Genomic DNA, 17,291 nt, shown 5'->3' with positions numbered 1-17,291 from the left:
CATTCACGGCAGGCCGCCTTGCCGTCCGCTCACTGTTAGTCCGCTGCAGGATAGTGAATGGTGTCGCAGGCCTGCATGGCGGCCGGCCAGCGACACCATTCACAATCCTGCATAAGCCGGCGGACGGCACGGCGGACTGCAATGCAGGATAGTGAATGGGCCACTCAAGCGAATCTAACGATGCTACGGTCTAACATGACCTCATCCACCAGTGCGTCTAAGCGAAGCCAACGGCGACGTCGGCCGCGGGGAGCTGCAGGTGTACCGCGCCGCCAACCAGTCCTGGTTCCCCGCCTGCATCAGCCACGCGCTCGACGATACCACCGCGCACAAGCTCTGCGCCATGCTGGGATACTCGTAAGTCATATTCATCTGTTTTAATGACTACTTCCTACTATCTAAATAGGAACTTATGTATGATACAGATGTATACATTATAATTGTGTACCAAGTATCTCGATTTGAGAACTATCCATAGGCTACACGTTCAGTTTTTCATCAATTCCATCAATCTGGTAATATTGACGCAAAACTGAACGTCTAACCAGTTGATTGACGGACTGATCATTTCTTTATTATGTACTTTTTAGCCATCAGATTGATGATTAACTGAACAAATAACCTACGTCTAATATAAAATTGATGTCAACTCTGATAATATGGATCATATCAATTTATCAACCCTTTCAGTTTCCATAGGTAAAACAGAATTTCATCATGTCATATATTATTTAAACTAGTATGTAATAAAAGTGAGTCTACGAAGAAGCTTTGTAGGTTCAAGATTTTAATCAATGCTATTCGTTCGTTGGGAATATGATTGTATTTTATTCTACTATATATATAAATATTCCCTATGAAACGTTATGAGAATTTTATAATAACAAGATATCTTGTAACTTGTAAGTATTTAGAAAAGGTAAAACGGTAGTGAACCTGGTGCTGCTAAGCATTTCATTTACCCTTCACTTTTTTGTTGAATATATTATAATATATATATTTTTTTGTGGAATGATACACAAATGCTTAACAGTGTCCATCTTTATTCAACCTCAATTTTTACTATCGCTGCTGTCTGTTAAAGATTTAGTTCATGAGGCTCGGGCGCTTGTCCATATAAATCACAAAAATGCTATGTTAGCATTGCCACTTTCACAGGAAACTATAATAATAGTAGGGACACATAAAAACCCTAAAGTATTTTTACTGGTTTAGTTTTGTTAGTGGGACCAGAAGATCAATTTTATATATCATTTGACAATGAGATTGAAAGGCGGGCGCGTTCAATATCAAACCTAGACTATAATATAGCACAATACGTGATATTGCACAATAAAATTGATCGTCTAGTGGCCGCCACTCTGTATAATGAAGTTTCGTAATTACGGGCACGTGGTTTGCACGTTTCACTACCCACTCTTGTCCAGATCTGTAAACCGGAGCGCGGTTGTGGGCGGCGGTCGCACCCCCGGGTCTGCGCCGGTGCGCGGCGTGGCGCAGTCCTACCGCGCCTTCCAACGGAGCGAGGGCGGACTGCTGCGAGAGCTGCGGGATTGTCGCCACTCCAGCGCGCGCCTGCATCTCGTATGTCAGAACTACGGTGAGTGTTCTTCTCCTTTTTAAAAGTTTACAGATATAACTTGTGCTATCAAAGAAGATAGGCAGATGGCGGACGTACGTTGTTTGGTCGAGTTACGTCATACGTGGGAGAGCCATGCTTCGGCACGAATGGGCCGGCTCGACCGGATAAATACCACGTTCTCACAGAAAACCGGCGTGAAACAGTGCTTGCGCTGTGTTTCGCCGAGTGAGTGAGTTTACCGGAGGCCCAATCCCCTAACCCCTACCCTATTCCCTTCCCTACCCTCAACTATTCCCTTCCCTTCCCTTCCCTCCCCTATTACCCTATTCCCTCTTAAAAGGTCGGCAACGCACTTGCAGCTCTTCTGATGCTGCGAGTGTCCATGGGCGACGGAAGTTGCTTTCCATCAGGTGACCCGTTTGCTCGTTTGCCCCCTTATTTCATAAAAAAAAAAAAACAGCCGACAGCTGATCACAACTTACATTTTTATATTATCCGACCAATTGAGGTAGATCTGTCAACTGCCTAGTTTATTTCTTCGATAGTACATATTTTGTAAGTTACGACAACAATAAAATAAAAATCTGCTGTTTTTTATTCAATCTCTGTCCGTAGGGCTGCTGAAAGAGATTTATTTTTAGAGCAAGATCCTTTGTGTCATCTTTTCGTGTTAACAATGCATGTTGAAGAGTGTGTCGCCATTTTAAGTCCAACATGACAAAAGTATGTGTTGTGGATGTGTCCACAACACATGCTTTTGTCATGTTGAAACGATGAACGAAAAACGATGAAAAGGGCGGCATAGCATAATTTAAAGTCATCAAAGCTCAAATATAGGTATACAAAACAACAAAAAAAATCATACAGTCCACAATAGTATGCTTAATCTGCTAACTAGGGTGGAGTTCGATAACGCAGACTGTAGAAACTCTTGTGGATTTCACTTTATAGCCCTGAGCTGCGACCGCACATGCGTCTATCGTACGAAGCTTCGTGCTATGAGACGATACCATTGGACGATACCATTGGACGATACACGCAGATCGTCCAATGGTATCGTTTTAAGCACGAAGCACTACGCAGGTGCAGCAAAGGATAGAGACGTGTGGAAGGAAAGAGGGGAGGCCTTTGCCCAGCGGCGGTGTGGACTCCTCGTTTGTGTCCCACTGACACAAACGAGGAGTCCACACCGCCGTTTTTCCATACAAACGCTGTCCCCGGTTTCCTCTCTGGATAATTCCTTATGATTTTTTCCTTAATATCTATGGCCACTATTAGCATGTCACTATGTTTTCTTTTTTTTTCATAATTTTATTATTAAAAAAGATAAGAACGTCCAAAAACCCAAAAAAATGGCCAGATTTTCCTCTGTGTTCAAACACCCAGAAAACAAAACTGGCTAAAATATACAAAAAAAATAAAACATAGGAATACAGCTCAAGCCTTGCTTCAATTCTTTATGAAAAAGTACTTAAATCGTTTAAGTTTTAGAGAAGGAAACAGCGGACAACGAATCGAAGATTTTCTGTTCTTTTATTAGAACTTTTGTCGTGTTGTCTCTATCGTGCTCTGCGGTAGGAGACTTGAGATTGGTGAGACAGCAATACATTTTAAAATACCTATTTTTAATTTCTCTAGCCCCTGGTGTATCCTCTTAAAATATTCTTCGGGACTATCGGGAGTAGTTGTAAATCAATTTACATTATGAAGTTCCACATATTTTACAATTCGACAATGTAAATTGCCTTTGTCCGTTGTGTAAATTAAAACGTCGATTGATGGTTATTTAAATAAGGAATAAATAATGGTGCAATTAATTATCATTGAGATAAATTTGACGCGCTGATTAATTTATGTATCTGTTTTATGGGATTATCTGCTATTAATTTATTCACAATATGATAATGATATATAAGCCGTGACACGAGTAACGACATGTATATCTATTCATACATACAGCAACATAGGCTTGGTTGAGCGCTTTTATAATTCCTGACGTCACGTTATCGTGGACGCCGACTTCCACAATAAAACGTTGGGTACGTTAAATGCCCTTTTGATTTTACGCACCGCGGTCGTAAGCGTAGCGTCGTCATATATTTCGCGAGATCATAATCAATTGCATGAAAATAAGGCTGCCCAAATCTCCAAGCGGCACCCGGCTGTCACATAACAATTGAAAATCTATTGTGTCTGCGATACCCACGATCGAGGTATTAATAGCGGCGCGGTCGCGCTGTTAGGCTGCCTTCCCAGTCGCGAGTAGTGCGGCAGCCGCGCGACTTCTATACTAAATCGAGCCGCGCGGCTGCCGCACTACTCGCGACTGGGAAGGCAGCCTAACAGCGCGACCGCGCCGCTATTTATACCGTGATCGTGGGTATCGCAGACACAATAGATTTTCAATTGTTATGTGACAGCCGGGTGCCGCTTGGGGTTTGATGGGTTAAATAAATCGTTATTCGTTACATACTATTTCTTGTGATCTCGTGGTGTAGCGGCCAATCCGCTCGTTTGTGCGGACGCATATAAATCCATCCTAACAGTACTATAAGGATCCTTCGACAGTAAGATGTTATAGACAGGGGGAGTGGATACCCTAGCTATTTCCACACAATGCGCTTTGGTCTTCAATTTTCGTCATCTTCTCTCATTCAACTTTCGTTTTGGTGCATTCAATAATTGAATGCGTCAACGAACGCAACGCCAACATTAGCTATGTCCACACTGTGCATCTTCAATTTTCATCATCAACTTTCATATTGGCGCATTCAATAATTGAATGCGTCAAGGAACGCAACGCCAATATTGTCATTTTTGAAGTTTTCGATACGGTCAGAGGGCATGCGTCGCTGCCATGCCTTACGTTCGCTGTTGACTGCGCAATAACGCATGCCCTTGACGAATAGAAAAAGGCACAGTGTGGACAAAGCTAGTTAGCAGTCACTCGCAATACCTCGGTGTTAGTTTTTGGGCAAGCGCCAAAAGATACAGAAGCATTGGAGACATACAAATGGTAACTGCTAACTCTTTTCTAACGACCCATTCCTTAAGAGGGCGACTAACCCAAAATTTTCGATTTTATAATTTTTATACTTGAAAATAGGCCCCGAATTGTTTCATTTTCTAAAATTAGGTACTACATTATATTTCCAAGAATTCGATCTGAGGAAAACACGTTATCTTAATATTTTCTCGATAGAAAAAAATCACAAAGATGCATCTAATCTTCACTAATTTTTCATTTATTGCCATAACCGTGCACTGAACTAAGTTGATATTTTAACACATTGCATTGTATAAAATTCTATCATTGAGAAACCGACCTAGCGGATTTTTTAATGTTGTATATTTATCGAGTTGAAAAAACTAATTTTCCTTGTCCTTTTCACCTGGCATATGAAAGTCGTGAGTTTGAAGAGAGAAGGACGATGTTTAATTTTTTGGGTTAGTCGCCCTCTTAAACTAGTTTTCCTAAGATAGAGTACATAATGCCGTTTCTAAGCTTTGCAATGATAAAGTTTAAAGCAAGCAAAAACCAGGTGATAAGAAGTAAGATAATATCCAACCAATCATATCAACTTCTGCAAAAGTATTTCGATATCTCGTATGAATTTCTTTGATAACAATTTATTTAATTAAAACAGTTTTTATTGGATTCCTTACGTTTATGAAAAATATTTCGAAAACTTTTCTAATAACCCCGAATTGTTAGACGGAGATATTAAAGCTGGACACGGTTACATTGTTAATGAGTTGGCTGTTTATTTGAATGCGTATGTACTCGTAGCCTATTTTTGTTTTATTGTTAATATTACAATGATTCAAGCACGTGTGCACCCACGTAATATACACCCACAGTCAAAACTTTGAGCTGTGGAAATTTTTGTGAAAAGTTGTTTCTAAGTTACAAAACATAATAAGCGATGAGTGGAATACCATGGGGTTTTAGTGGGTAAACAGGAGTCCCACATACCCCGGCCGATATTCCCAATTTGCCGGGGATGCGTAAAGCATTTCCCCATGCTAAAAAAAAGGTGTTTTCAGGTCGGACTTAAGTGACAACTTTTAACAGAGTAGATAGAACTAATAATTATAAGACTCCTCAACACGTTGATATGATGAAATGCCATGATTGCGAAGCTCTCTATAGCATGTACCATCGAGCCAATTGATTCCTAGGCAGTTGACAGACCAACGTCATTTGGTCGAATTATGTTATAGCGTTTTCGGCATCTAGAACTTCCCCGGGGAAGGGTAGGCTGGGCGGGCCGAACGGATACAAAAATAGCCGAAGATTAAATTAAGAATATACACTCTTCACGAACAAAAACAAAAATCCATCGATTTTGTTCGGCTATTTCCGTATCCATTTGGCCTGTCCTGCCTGCCCTGCCCCGGGGCAGTTCGAGATGCCGAAAACGCTATAAGTCGTCTTCCTAGGCCATCTGCCTAGGAATCAACTTGTGATAGTACTATCAAAGTTGAACATAGTGGCTTCTTTATGTTGGATTATGATGAACCACGAACGTGTAGAAAGGAATATGATTAACGCTTCGATCAACATCGATTGTGCATCGCAATCATGGTAGTTAATCAGAGCCCAATATGAAGGCCTTAAACGTTCTCAGATCTGATACAAGTGAGAAGACCCGTCCAAGACATTTTGATACCTCCTCCTATTCATAAAACGCAGCTTTATGAGAGTTAATAAAATTTCAATCTGCCAGCGGGAGGGGGGTAATTCTAATTAACTATATCAATAAAACTTACCTGGAGAGCCGTAGAGAAAAATATACTTTATGACATAGCAGTAGGATATAATTTCGTTTAGGACTTGACGAGAGGTCGTGAATTTCAATCTCCATTTATCATAAGGTCAACTTTACGATGACAGTAAACCGTGCGAATCGAGTCTATAGACTTCATTAGGCATTCTACAGTTGAAATGTGTAATTAAATTTTGATAGAAAAAGGTTCATCATTTTATTCTCATTAGGGTCACCATGCAACGTCGCTAGGCGTTGCGATGTTGCCTTTTGACTGCATGTTCCTTTGAATGGCTTGCTTAAAAATACTTTAAGTTTTGCAGTGTAAATTGACTCTAAAGGCGAGACCGCACTAAAGCGATGGGATTCACGTTTGCAAAACGTCAGTTCTATGGAATGTGAAGTGTCGCGTCGCGTCGCGTCGCTGCCGCATAGTGCCATCTCTCATCTCACCTATAGGGTCAATTCAGACCGCAACGCGACGCGTAGATTTCATGAACCATATGTCTTACAAATCTGTCAAATCCATACAAATTTAGAAATGCATCTACGCGTCGCGGTCTGAATTAACCCTTAGGAGTAAAATTTATGAACCGAAAACTATAATCAACAAAGTCGATTAAGCCCTAAATTAATAAATAACACAAATTTTATTGGTCGTGAACAAAGCCGTAAGTTATTGTTACAAGTTTTATTGTGGTGGGCAAGACACGCGAGATATTGGAAGCCACATTGTTACTGGTGGTTTATGGCTAAGGGGGGAGGCAAGGGGAGGGGAGAGGTATTTTATGTCCACGTTATAGTCCGAGAGCTCGTACTAGTAAAGGAATTGATTCACAGGTAGATGGTGGACCTACGAGTAAGTTATGTGATTGGGTTATGTCATTTTTGTTAATCGTTGATTGGCTGGACTTTGGTAGTAGTACGACCAAAACAAAATTACATAGATCTGCTAATTCTGATATCTACCTCTGAGTCAATCATAATTTCTCTGATGGTACTTATAACTCACTGGCAAAATTAGCGGAACATTGGTAAAAAGGGCCAAAACTTGAACTCAAGTGGGCCGGGCTGTCTGAAAGCCTTTTTTATAGCTTCTAAGCTCATTCAAGAAATAAAATATTGAACAAAACTGGCAAGTTGACAGGTTTTTATAACAATTATGCCCTAATAAGTGTTTTTTGATTATTGACGTTGTAAGTGTTCCTGATAAGAATGGCGATTTAGCGGGGTGCAAGGTATGCTCAGCTCATTTGATTGCTTGGTTTTTGGAAGAACACATTGCTTAGATACAAAATTAGTGATTTACCAGCATCTGCGACAGCTAGAGCTGTAACCACGATAGAGAAAGGTCACACCTACCGTTCGGTCAGTCAGGCCAGGTGTGTCGGCTTCCGTGGTTCATTGTAACTTTCAACGCTTCAGAGAGACTGGATCTTACGTTCGGAGACGAGAACAAGGCAGATATCGGATGACAATGGTTCAGGATGACCATTTTGTAACGAAACAAAACTTAAGAAATCGACCTCAAACTGCTATGCAGACACGAAACCTGTCGGAACAGGTCCAAGATGAACGTGTAAGTGATTATACAGTAAGAAGAAGACTCAAAGAAGTTAAATTAAACTCAAAAGTGCCAGCAAGGGCACCAAAACTTGAGACAGGACACCGAAGAGCCAGGCTAAGATTTGCGCGTGAACATCAAAATTAGACAAGTGAGTGAAATATTGTGCTGTACAGTGATGGGAGCAAATTCTGTGTACATTGTATTGACAGGCGATAAAGAACGAGGATAAATCATAAGGAAAGCTACAGGCCATCAAACTTACCGGAAACAGTGGCCTATGATGCAGGCTTCGTAATGGTTTGGAGTTCCATATGATTTGGAGCCCGCATGGAGCTGATGATTATAGATGATGGTACTTTGACAGTACAGAGCTATAGCACCGACATCCTGGAACTGCATGGTGTGCCTTTTATACAGTTTTAGGTAGTCATTTCAATTTTATGTGCATCCATAGAGTAAGAAAATCGGGCATTATTACCTAAACGATGCTGGCGTAGCCCAGGTGGAGAGGCCAGCGTGGTCTACGGATGTGAATCCGATTGAAGACGTGTGGCACATCAATGGGTGAACGGTACAAGTTAAAACTTCAGCTCCAAAATGTGTCCAGGAGCTCGAGTTAACGCTAGTGGAGGAGTAGGAGAATATCCCACAGGAAATGATTGACAATTAAAATGCAAGCATGGAATGGCGTATCCAGACCCTCTTGAGATCCATAGAAGGCATTACACCAGCATTACACGCTTTTAACATGGCATTTCTTTAATAAAAATGGAGAATTTATCTTAAAAACTTACTACTGAAATTTCAAAGATTTTCTTAATTTTTTGATTTTTGCTGATTTTTTTTCTATTTTTTCACGTTTTTATGCCCTAAATTTACATAAAATTTATTTTTTAATAATCAATTAGTAAATAAATAAATAAATATATAAAATCAGTGAACAATTTAAAAAAAATTGAAAATTTTGTTATGTTCCTCTAATTTTGCCGGTGTGTTTATTAATGGCGTTCCATGTATCAAGCCTTGGAGAGTGTAAATAATTGTCGCAGTTTCTTTCGTATAATTAGCGCTATGTATATTATACTTACTTTAAACCACACAATTTCGTGTAAGTATAATATATTAATTTGTATTTTGGTGGCTGCGAGTCTATCAAGAAAAGTATGTTGAGAGTTTCAGTGGAGGAGAAACTCATTTTCATCCCTGGAAACCGCGCATTTTTTAATTATCAATTGTAAAACACTCAACAAAGCTCTCAAGTGTATAATTGAATTGACACAGAGTTTGTTTGCACTGAGACTGTGGTGGGAACTAAATTTAGACGTCTAAATGATTTAGGTGGGATTTCACCAAACACACATAAAACTTAGTTTTATAAAACTTAGTTTCCATTGAACGCATTCACACTGCGACATAAATCTCGTTTTGTTTCGATTTGATTTCACAAACTTCTTTTGATCGCGATTATTAAATCTAAGTTTACGTGACGTCACGCGATTATTTTACATGTTTTCATCATTTTAAAGCCTTTTCACGTTAATTTAACTACAAAATAGCAAGAAACAATACATAAACTAACGAACGCATGTATCAAAACTGTCTTCTTGACATTTATTTTGTCTATGTTTTTCGTTTCGCCATGACAGGGCTTGAATGGGTTTTATGACGTAAACTTCGGACTTTGGGCGTTCAGAAGATAAAACTCGGATTTGCTGTGAACGCGTTCAGTTTATACTGGTGAAATGCATTTCGATGTTATAATCGCGTTCAAAACGTATGTTTTGAACCGGTTCAGAGTGCTTTGAACGCGTTCCATTTCTTTGGTGAAATCGCCCCTAAATCAGAAAAAGTGTGGCTTCTGACTGACTAAATCAGTGTTGCCAGATGGTTTCAACCTTTTATTGTATTAAAGTCAATATATATTATGTTATACGATCTGGAATCCATTCGTAATAATAACAGACTTGTCAATAGAACTAAAAGCGCAATGGAGAGTAAGCACAGTTAAAATCATACCAATCATCATCTCAACCACAGGCATTATACCTAAGACACTACACACATCACTCAAAACACTTAATATACATCCACTTACATACATAATCTTACAGAAAGCAGTCATCTTAAATACATGCCGAATTGTCCGAAAATTCTTATCCATCACTTAATTTCACATTTACTTGCAGTTGTTTGGCCACAAGCCCGCAACTGCAGTAGCTACCCCACAAGGAAGAAAAGAAAATTAAAAAAAAAAAAATAATAATAATAATAATAATAATAATATAACTCTTTATTGCACACCAAAATACAGTACATAATACGAAAGATACAATAATAAATATTACTAATTGATGTACAAAAGGCGAACTTATTGCTACTAAGCAATCTCTACCAGTCAACCTTTTGTAGCTACGATAGAAAATTGGGAATGATATAAAAATCGTGTAGGTGCGCAAATTAAACTGATACTAGTGCTTATATTACTAAAACTAAGACAAATTCTAAAACTATTGCTAACTATTACTAAAACCAGGTCTATTTATGTTGGCAGTTAACTATAATTATTGATGATAAAGCAGAGATGTGACAGGAATAAGCTAGTGCATATTAAGAAAATTAGATTTAAGTTTATGTTTAAAAATATTTATTGAACCGGCTCGTCGAATATCTAGAGGCAAAGTATTCCAAAGAGAAGCAGCACGAACAGCTTTCGATTCGTAGGTAATTTCTAAAGTCTGCTGGTTCCAAGTAGTTCAGAAAGTTCAGAATTCATAATTTTTCGAGGAGCAAAAATTCTTTCAACCGTCTTTTTCGCCTTTTATTTATTTTTATTTTCATTGAGCCAACAGCTAAGCCTATGAGAAGACCAATTTTTTGTTGCTTTGACAGAACTGGAGCCATTAAGAAGACGTCTGGCTAAAATAGCCGCGTCGTCACAACTGATTTAGGATTCTTTTTAGGATTCTAATTAGAATTTCTAAATTTATTCAAATGGAATAACAACTCATAAAAGTTAATAAAATACACAGTTAGACGTTGTGATTCCACATTTTTCTTAATTACAAGTTCGTTAGGCGGGGGATGCAAAAACTTAATGTTCGCGTAACGACTTGCGGCAGGTGGAGCGCTGCCGCAACTTGAGAGCGACAGCGTTTTGTCTCAATAACCAGACTTAAAAACTTATTTGTCTAGTAGCCAAATGTAGACATTTAATGATTACTTAAATTTAATTATCTAATGAAGAGTTTGAAAGAAATTGTGTTAACATTTTCATAACAGTGCTCTCAAAGTGATAATGCGCATAGAAATTTTCGTAATTTTTCGGCAACGATCGTTTTTCCCGAGCGTCGGAAGACGTCGCTGCAAGCGCTGTTTTAAATTTAACTTTAAGAAAAACAGCGCTTTGCAGCGACGTAGAGACCTTTGAACAAGGTGCAAAATGCAAGTGCATTGTTTGGGGCTCTTACGTTTCATAGATTCGGGTGTTGTCGTGATTACGACAATTAGCGAAGACTTGCATGCGCATTATTAATTTGGGAGTACTGTACATAAAAAGAATCATCAAAATATGCTAATATGTCTCTTAGTACGGCACTTCAACAATTCTTTATTTTGAAAATGGCATTTTTTAAATTCTTTTGATTTATATCCTAATCATGATGAAAGTATAATGTAGTCTACATAATATGTATACTTATGTAGCGCTTGTGAGCTTCGAGGCAAGAACAAAAAGGGGCTGGAGAAAAGGACGTTGTTATGCTAGTAAATCATTTACCCGCAACTTTCCCTTTTATTCCTTGAAGCTATCGTATAGTCTCGAATGAATAAGGTTTAGCAGGCTGTAGTCGGATTATAGTTTTAACTAACAATAACTCCTTTATAACTATGTTATAACTTGTTAACATCAGCTTATAAGTGGTGATTTTTCGTACATGCACTCGCCGTTATATCTAACGAGAGACCGCAGACTGACTTTATTACCCCATTACACAACACAGGCGGCACAAGGTTTAAATGTTATTGTTTATTAAAACATTAAATATCATTGTGGCGCAAAGCGGCTTAATTGTTTTTTTTTTCTTGAAGAAAGGTTTTTTTTTGCTGTTTTTAAGTAAGTTTTTTGTTTCTGTTAAACCGTCACACAATAAGGAAACTGTCATTTTTTTTTTGTTCAAATAAAACTTGCTGTGTATTCTCGGGACTCAAAGTATCTCCACTTCAAATTTCATCAAAATCGCTTAAGACAAGCGGTTAACACTGCGATCGTGGGAATCGCAGACACAATAGATTTTTAATTGTTATGACAGCCGGGTGCCACTTGGGGATTGATGGGTTAAAGCTTAAAGAGGTAGAAGATGCACAGACAGACAGGATGACACACTTTGCCATTTGCAATACACGGTTTAATATTTCCGAGCGAAAAATTCAACTTTGGATTGCGCCATACTCGCGGCGTGTAAATATTTTTCGTACGGCTGAGAACTTATAACGTAGGCCGAGAGCCGGCGGTTATGACAGACTCATTTTAATTCCGACCTTCGTCGAGGCCGAGCGCCAAATGAAATTTCTTTCACATTTAAATGAACAAAAAGTTGTGTGTACTTTGTAACGTTTTTCAATTAAACCTCTACATAAGAGGATTGTTTCTTAGATATGATAATTATTTTACTTTGATTAAAAATCATGAATGCACAAGAGAGATGTAGTTGTATAGGCCGCGCTCCACTTTAAGATCGCATCGCAAAAATATAATGAACGTAAGTCGTAACACATACATTATTTTCAGTGTCCGGTGACCGGTCTCTTTGATGAGGCGAGGAGTGAATCGCTATTGGTAGATCAGTGATCACAGCCCCTAGCTAAGACGTTTCCACTTCACTTCTTTATAAGATCGCCGATCAAAATGTATGGAATTGACATTACACGAGTTGAACGTCAACTTCATATTAATTATCGAACGCTTATGTCAATTCCATACATTTTGTTCGGCGAATCTGTATAGAAGCGATAAAGAAAACGTTTTAGCTAAAGGGCCAGATGGTTCGTTATTGGTAGATTGCGATAAGGCGATGATATGTATGTTATAAGTGGATATTGTACACATAGGCATCGCGCATATTATAACCTCTAGTTTTGTCGATTTATCTTAAAGTCGTATGAGACTAAGAGGCGGTTTCACCACTTGCTGATAAGTGCCGGATAGGTTATCCCTAACTTATCTGACAGATACTCTGTCTATCAGATAAGTAGATAGCCTATCCGGCACTTATCAAGTAGTGGTGAAACAGGTACTTACTTTGTACCTATCATTGCACAACTTCCCACTGAACTATCTCGACTGTCAATAGGTTAAAACAACTAAACTATAAGTTTAGTAAATTGACTACAATTATCATCATTGTCAACAGAGTGCGGCAAGCGGCGTGTGATAGGAGGGGGGCAGAAGCGGATAGTCGGGGGGGTGGAGGCGTCGCCGGGGGACTGGCCCTTCCTCGCCGCCATCTTGGGGGGGCCCGAGGAGGTGTTCTACTGCGCGGGAGTGCTAGTCGCTGATCAGTGGGTGCTGACGGCTTCGCATTGTGTGGGCAAGTGAGTACTTGGTTCAGCTAATATTATTTGGTCGCTAAGCATTAGTGTCCTAACCCACATTTTTTTTGTTGTTAAATTTTGAATGCAGTCTTGTTCTAAATCATCTATAGAACATAACTGCATTCATAACTCAATACGTAATTTTTGTGTGGGTTAGTACACGAATGCTTAACAGCGTCCATTTATAGATTTCCATTAACACTGAATACTGGATGCAATATGACAAGGATCTTTTATAATAATAATATCTATAGACGCTTCACACCACGTCAGTCTGGCCCCTGACTTGTATTACGGGTACCCGAGACAACAAATATATTTAAACACCGCACTCTTTCCACTATATTCATTATAATTATAAATTTTATACTATATTATACATATTTAAGATTTTTATTAAACGTTTAATACTACAAGGAACGTTTGGCGCGTAGACATAATTAATTCCAGCATCTTGTAAAATATCACGTAAGAGATATGTAGCTGTTTCAGATTTACGTCCTCCTGTTACTGTCATCCGCGTACCAAAAGATCGTTGAAAGACTGTTAGCTACAGTAAATGTATGTTTTCTTTTTTAAAACTATTAAGAGCTCACCTGACTCTAAAAATCAAACATCGTCCTTCTCTCCTCACACTCACGCCCGTCTTTCATATGCCAGGTGAAAAAGTACGGCGCGGAATCATCGCCGAGTTAGTTTTACTTGAATAAAAGACGAACTATAATGATTATGAAAAAAGTGTTTTGAGCAAATTTAGGTTTTATCAATACCTTTTTAGATATTAAAAAATATTAAAGAAAAGACAGCAAACTTCGAAGATCCAAGCAAAAATGTGTCTAAAACAAGGTTTTTTGTAAAAAAGAAACTATCGAGCATTTTTTGAGTAATCGTGTTTTCGTCTTGAGCATTTAATCTTTATGAACTGAAGTTACTTGTGTCAAAAAATCAGTTTTCTAGACCTTACAGATTTTGAGATCTAGGTTTAAGTATGTAGTCAAGTTAGGGTCATATGGGCTCTTAAGTAGTATTCCATTAAACCTTAAATTTTCATAATATTAAGAGGACATATTAGTTTGATCCAATATAGAGAGGACATAATATCGGTACTCAGTACCTACTTACTTTGTGTGATTGTTAGGTAGAGAAAATGTGTTTTCTATGTTTAAAAATTTTAACGTAATATTTCTTCAACACTTTTTGATTTTACGTTAATGGAAGAAATCGGTAAAAATATTTTTAAGATTGTTGCAGTATTTATATATTTAACTTAACAAGAGATCGCCCAATGGTCGAAATTCGACCTTAGTTTCAACGACATTAGGACTACTACCTATATTTTGTAAAAAAAATATTGACTTTATCATATTTTTTCAACTCTTACTTCTGGGACTCAGCTGATCTCAGACTGGCCGTGTAAACATTGTCTAATAGTAGCTAAGATTAAAAAAAAAGCTATAATCTATTTTCAATTTGTCACCTTGTTGTCAACAGACTTCAACCATAAATAAAAGAGTAGAATTCGTATGTACAGCTTGTCACTCAAAAATCTGTCATTTTTCCTAGTGTGTATGTTGTAGTGTGTGTAATGTTTTATTTGTTAAAAATATATGAGTAAAGGCTTAATTTTAAAATAATATTAGCTCGATGCACTCCTATACCATGTAAACTATAACTGTGCAAAATTTCATTCACCTACGTTTCCCCATTTTTCGTTAAAATAGATACAAAGTTTTTGACTCACGTATTAATATATAGATATTGTATTAGGTAGTAGAACATTATTAAGGTAAATATTAAATACCTGAATTAATTAAGTGTACGCGAACGTGAAATCAGAATCGATTGCGTCCCCTCAAAGTTCCAATTTCCTTATTGTCCCAACTACGGAGCTGAAATATCGGACTAATAAGTCCAAGTATGCCGAGTTTCCCTCCCGCGTACAGATTAATTTAGAGCAGACATGGCTAAATTCATTACCAACTTACCAACATGACAGTTATTGTCATGTTGGTAAAAGTTGCTGAATAATAAAAAATGTATGACGTCATACATTATTTTTTTAAATGAAATAAAAAATAAAACGAGCAAACGGGTCACCTGATGGAAAGCAACTTCCGTCGCCCATGGACACTCGCAGCATCAGAAGAGCTGCAGATGCGTTGCCGGCCTTTTAAGAGGGAATGGGGTAATAGGGGAGGGGGGTATAGGGTAGGGGATTGGGCCTTCGGTAAACTCACTCACTGTACTCGGCGAAACACAGCGCAAGCGCTGTTTCACGCCGGTTTTCTGTGAGAACGTGGTATTTCTCAAGCATGGCTCTCCCACGTATAAAATAGTTTTTTTATACGTGGGAGTATAAAATAGTTTATTTATTATTCAGCAACTTTTAAAAATAGTCAAGAGTGGAGTTGCTATGTAATTTTTGTTGGAGGGGTTAAAAATTAGTCTGGATTACGACGTAAGATTTTGTTTAGCTTAGTATTACAACCTGGCAGCCTGGACGAAGGTGCTGAAAAGGTAATTGACCTCTTACTAGCAGACCTGACAACACGACCAGGATGGACTAAGAAATATAAATGTTAGACTCGTCTTATGCTTTGCACCACAGTGACTTTACCTAGCAAAAAAGGTTTCGGATATCTCTAAAAGATTACCCATACAACATTTTTTCTGTTAATGCAAAAGTATGTGACTGAAAGTGCTATAAATATTGTTTTGAAATAACTTGAGCGGGCTTGTAGACAATCAATTTTATTGTGCAATATTATTGACCGTCTATAATATTAATATTTAACGCGCCCGCCTTTCAAATCTTATTGTCAAATGAGTTGTTCAATAAAATATAGTTCAATAGCAATATATTGCCTTTAATATTTAAATATCTGTCGCCACTTCTCACTCTTTAAAATGTCTCTGATTCTAGCGAACTAAACGAAACGATAACTCAAGTTTAAATTCCTAAAATCTGGGGAGGTATAGCCGGTCTATTGATTATACCGCAGCTGCTCGCCCCTATACAACAATGCCTATAGAAATAGACGCGTCTGCCGGATTATGCTGTATATTGTGCTCTAATACCAGTTATGAGGTCATATTATATCATCGATGAATATTGTAAAGTCAGGTCGAGGAGAACGTAGAATATTGTAGATTAGCCCGTCGCTTCTTGTCTGTTTCACACACAAAAATATGGGAGGGGGGCGCGGCGAAGCTAGACGACAAACCGGGGCGCTGGATAAATAAGGGCGCCGGAGGCAAACAAAAAGGGGGGCCGCAGACTTCTCTTTTTGGCACTACCACCGCCCAGCGGGGCTAAAATGGTAACATTTAGCAATTCCTCTCAATCAATTCAGCAAATGAATTGTCAAAACTGTCAAACTGACAGATGTCAAATTAGTACGAATACTTAGACATGAATTGCAAGCAAACTTGCATTTTGCGATTTAAAAAAATGAATCATATTATGATTCATAACATGATTCCCCAAAGCGACCATTTTAGCCCCGCTCGCACAAGCGGCCTGGACGAGATTTCTAAGGTGCCCACCTTAGAAATCTCGCTCAGGCCGCTTGTAGTGTTAAAACCGGCACTGCGTAATTGTTCAAACGCGATTGCAACGTAGTTAGTCGCGAATAAAGAAATGTATGACTTGATCCACAGCAGGACTAAATATTTAAAGACCGGTCATGTATGCATGGGTATTTAGAAAATTCCGACCAGAAGGAAGTAGTTTCATGATTCAAAGGCAAACATAATCCCAGCATCACATATTTGCAGAGCGCGA

At 38.4% G+C, this 17,291-nt stretch overlaps 1 protein-coding gene across 1 annotated transcript in view; it reads left to right on the top strand.

Annotated features, from left to right (window-relative positions):
• LOC121730288 (atrial natriuretic peptide-converting enzyme) overlaps window positions 1-17,291 on the top strand; it is a 109,939-nt gene that overhangs the window by 79,781 nt on the left and 12,867 nt on the right. Inside the window, exons 11-13 of the mRNA XM_042119267.1 lie at window positions 213-357; window positions 1,428-1,600; window positions 13,327-13,507. Coding sequence (XP_041975201.1) covers window positions 213-357; window positions 1,428-1,600; window positions 13,327-13,507 — 499 coding nt within the window. The remainder of the gene's footprint in view (window positions 1-212; window positions 358-1,427; window positions 1,601-13,326; window positions 13,508-17,291) is intronic.

Source organism: Aricia agestis, chromosome 9 (assembly GCF_905147365.1).
Source record: "Aricia agestis chromosome 9, ilAriAges1.1, whole genome shotgun sequence".
Classification (NCBI taxonomy): domain Eukaryota; kingdom Metazoa; phylum Arthropoda; class Insecta; order Lepidoptera; family Lycaenidae; genus Aricia; species Aricia agestis.
Note: the sequence above shows the minus strand (reverse complement) of the source record. Positions and strands in the feature narration are given on the sequence as shown.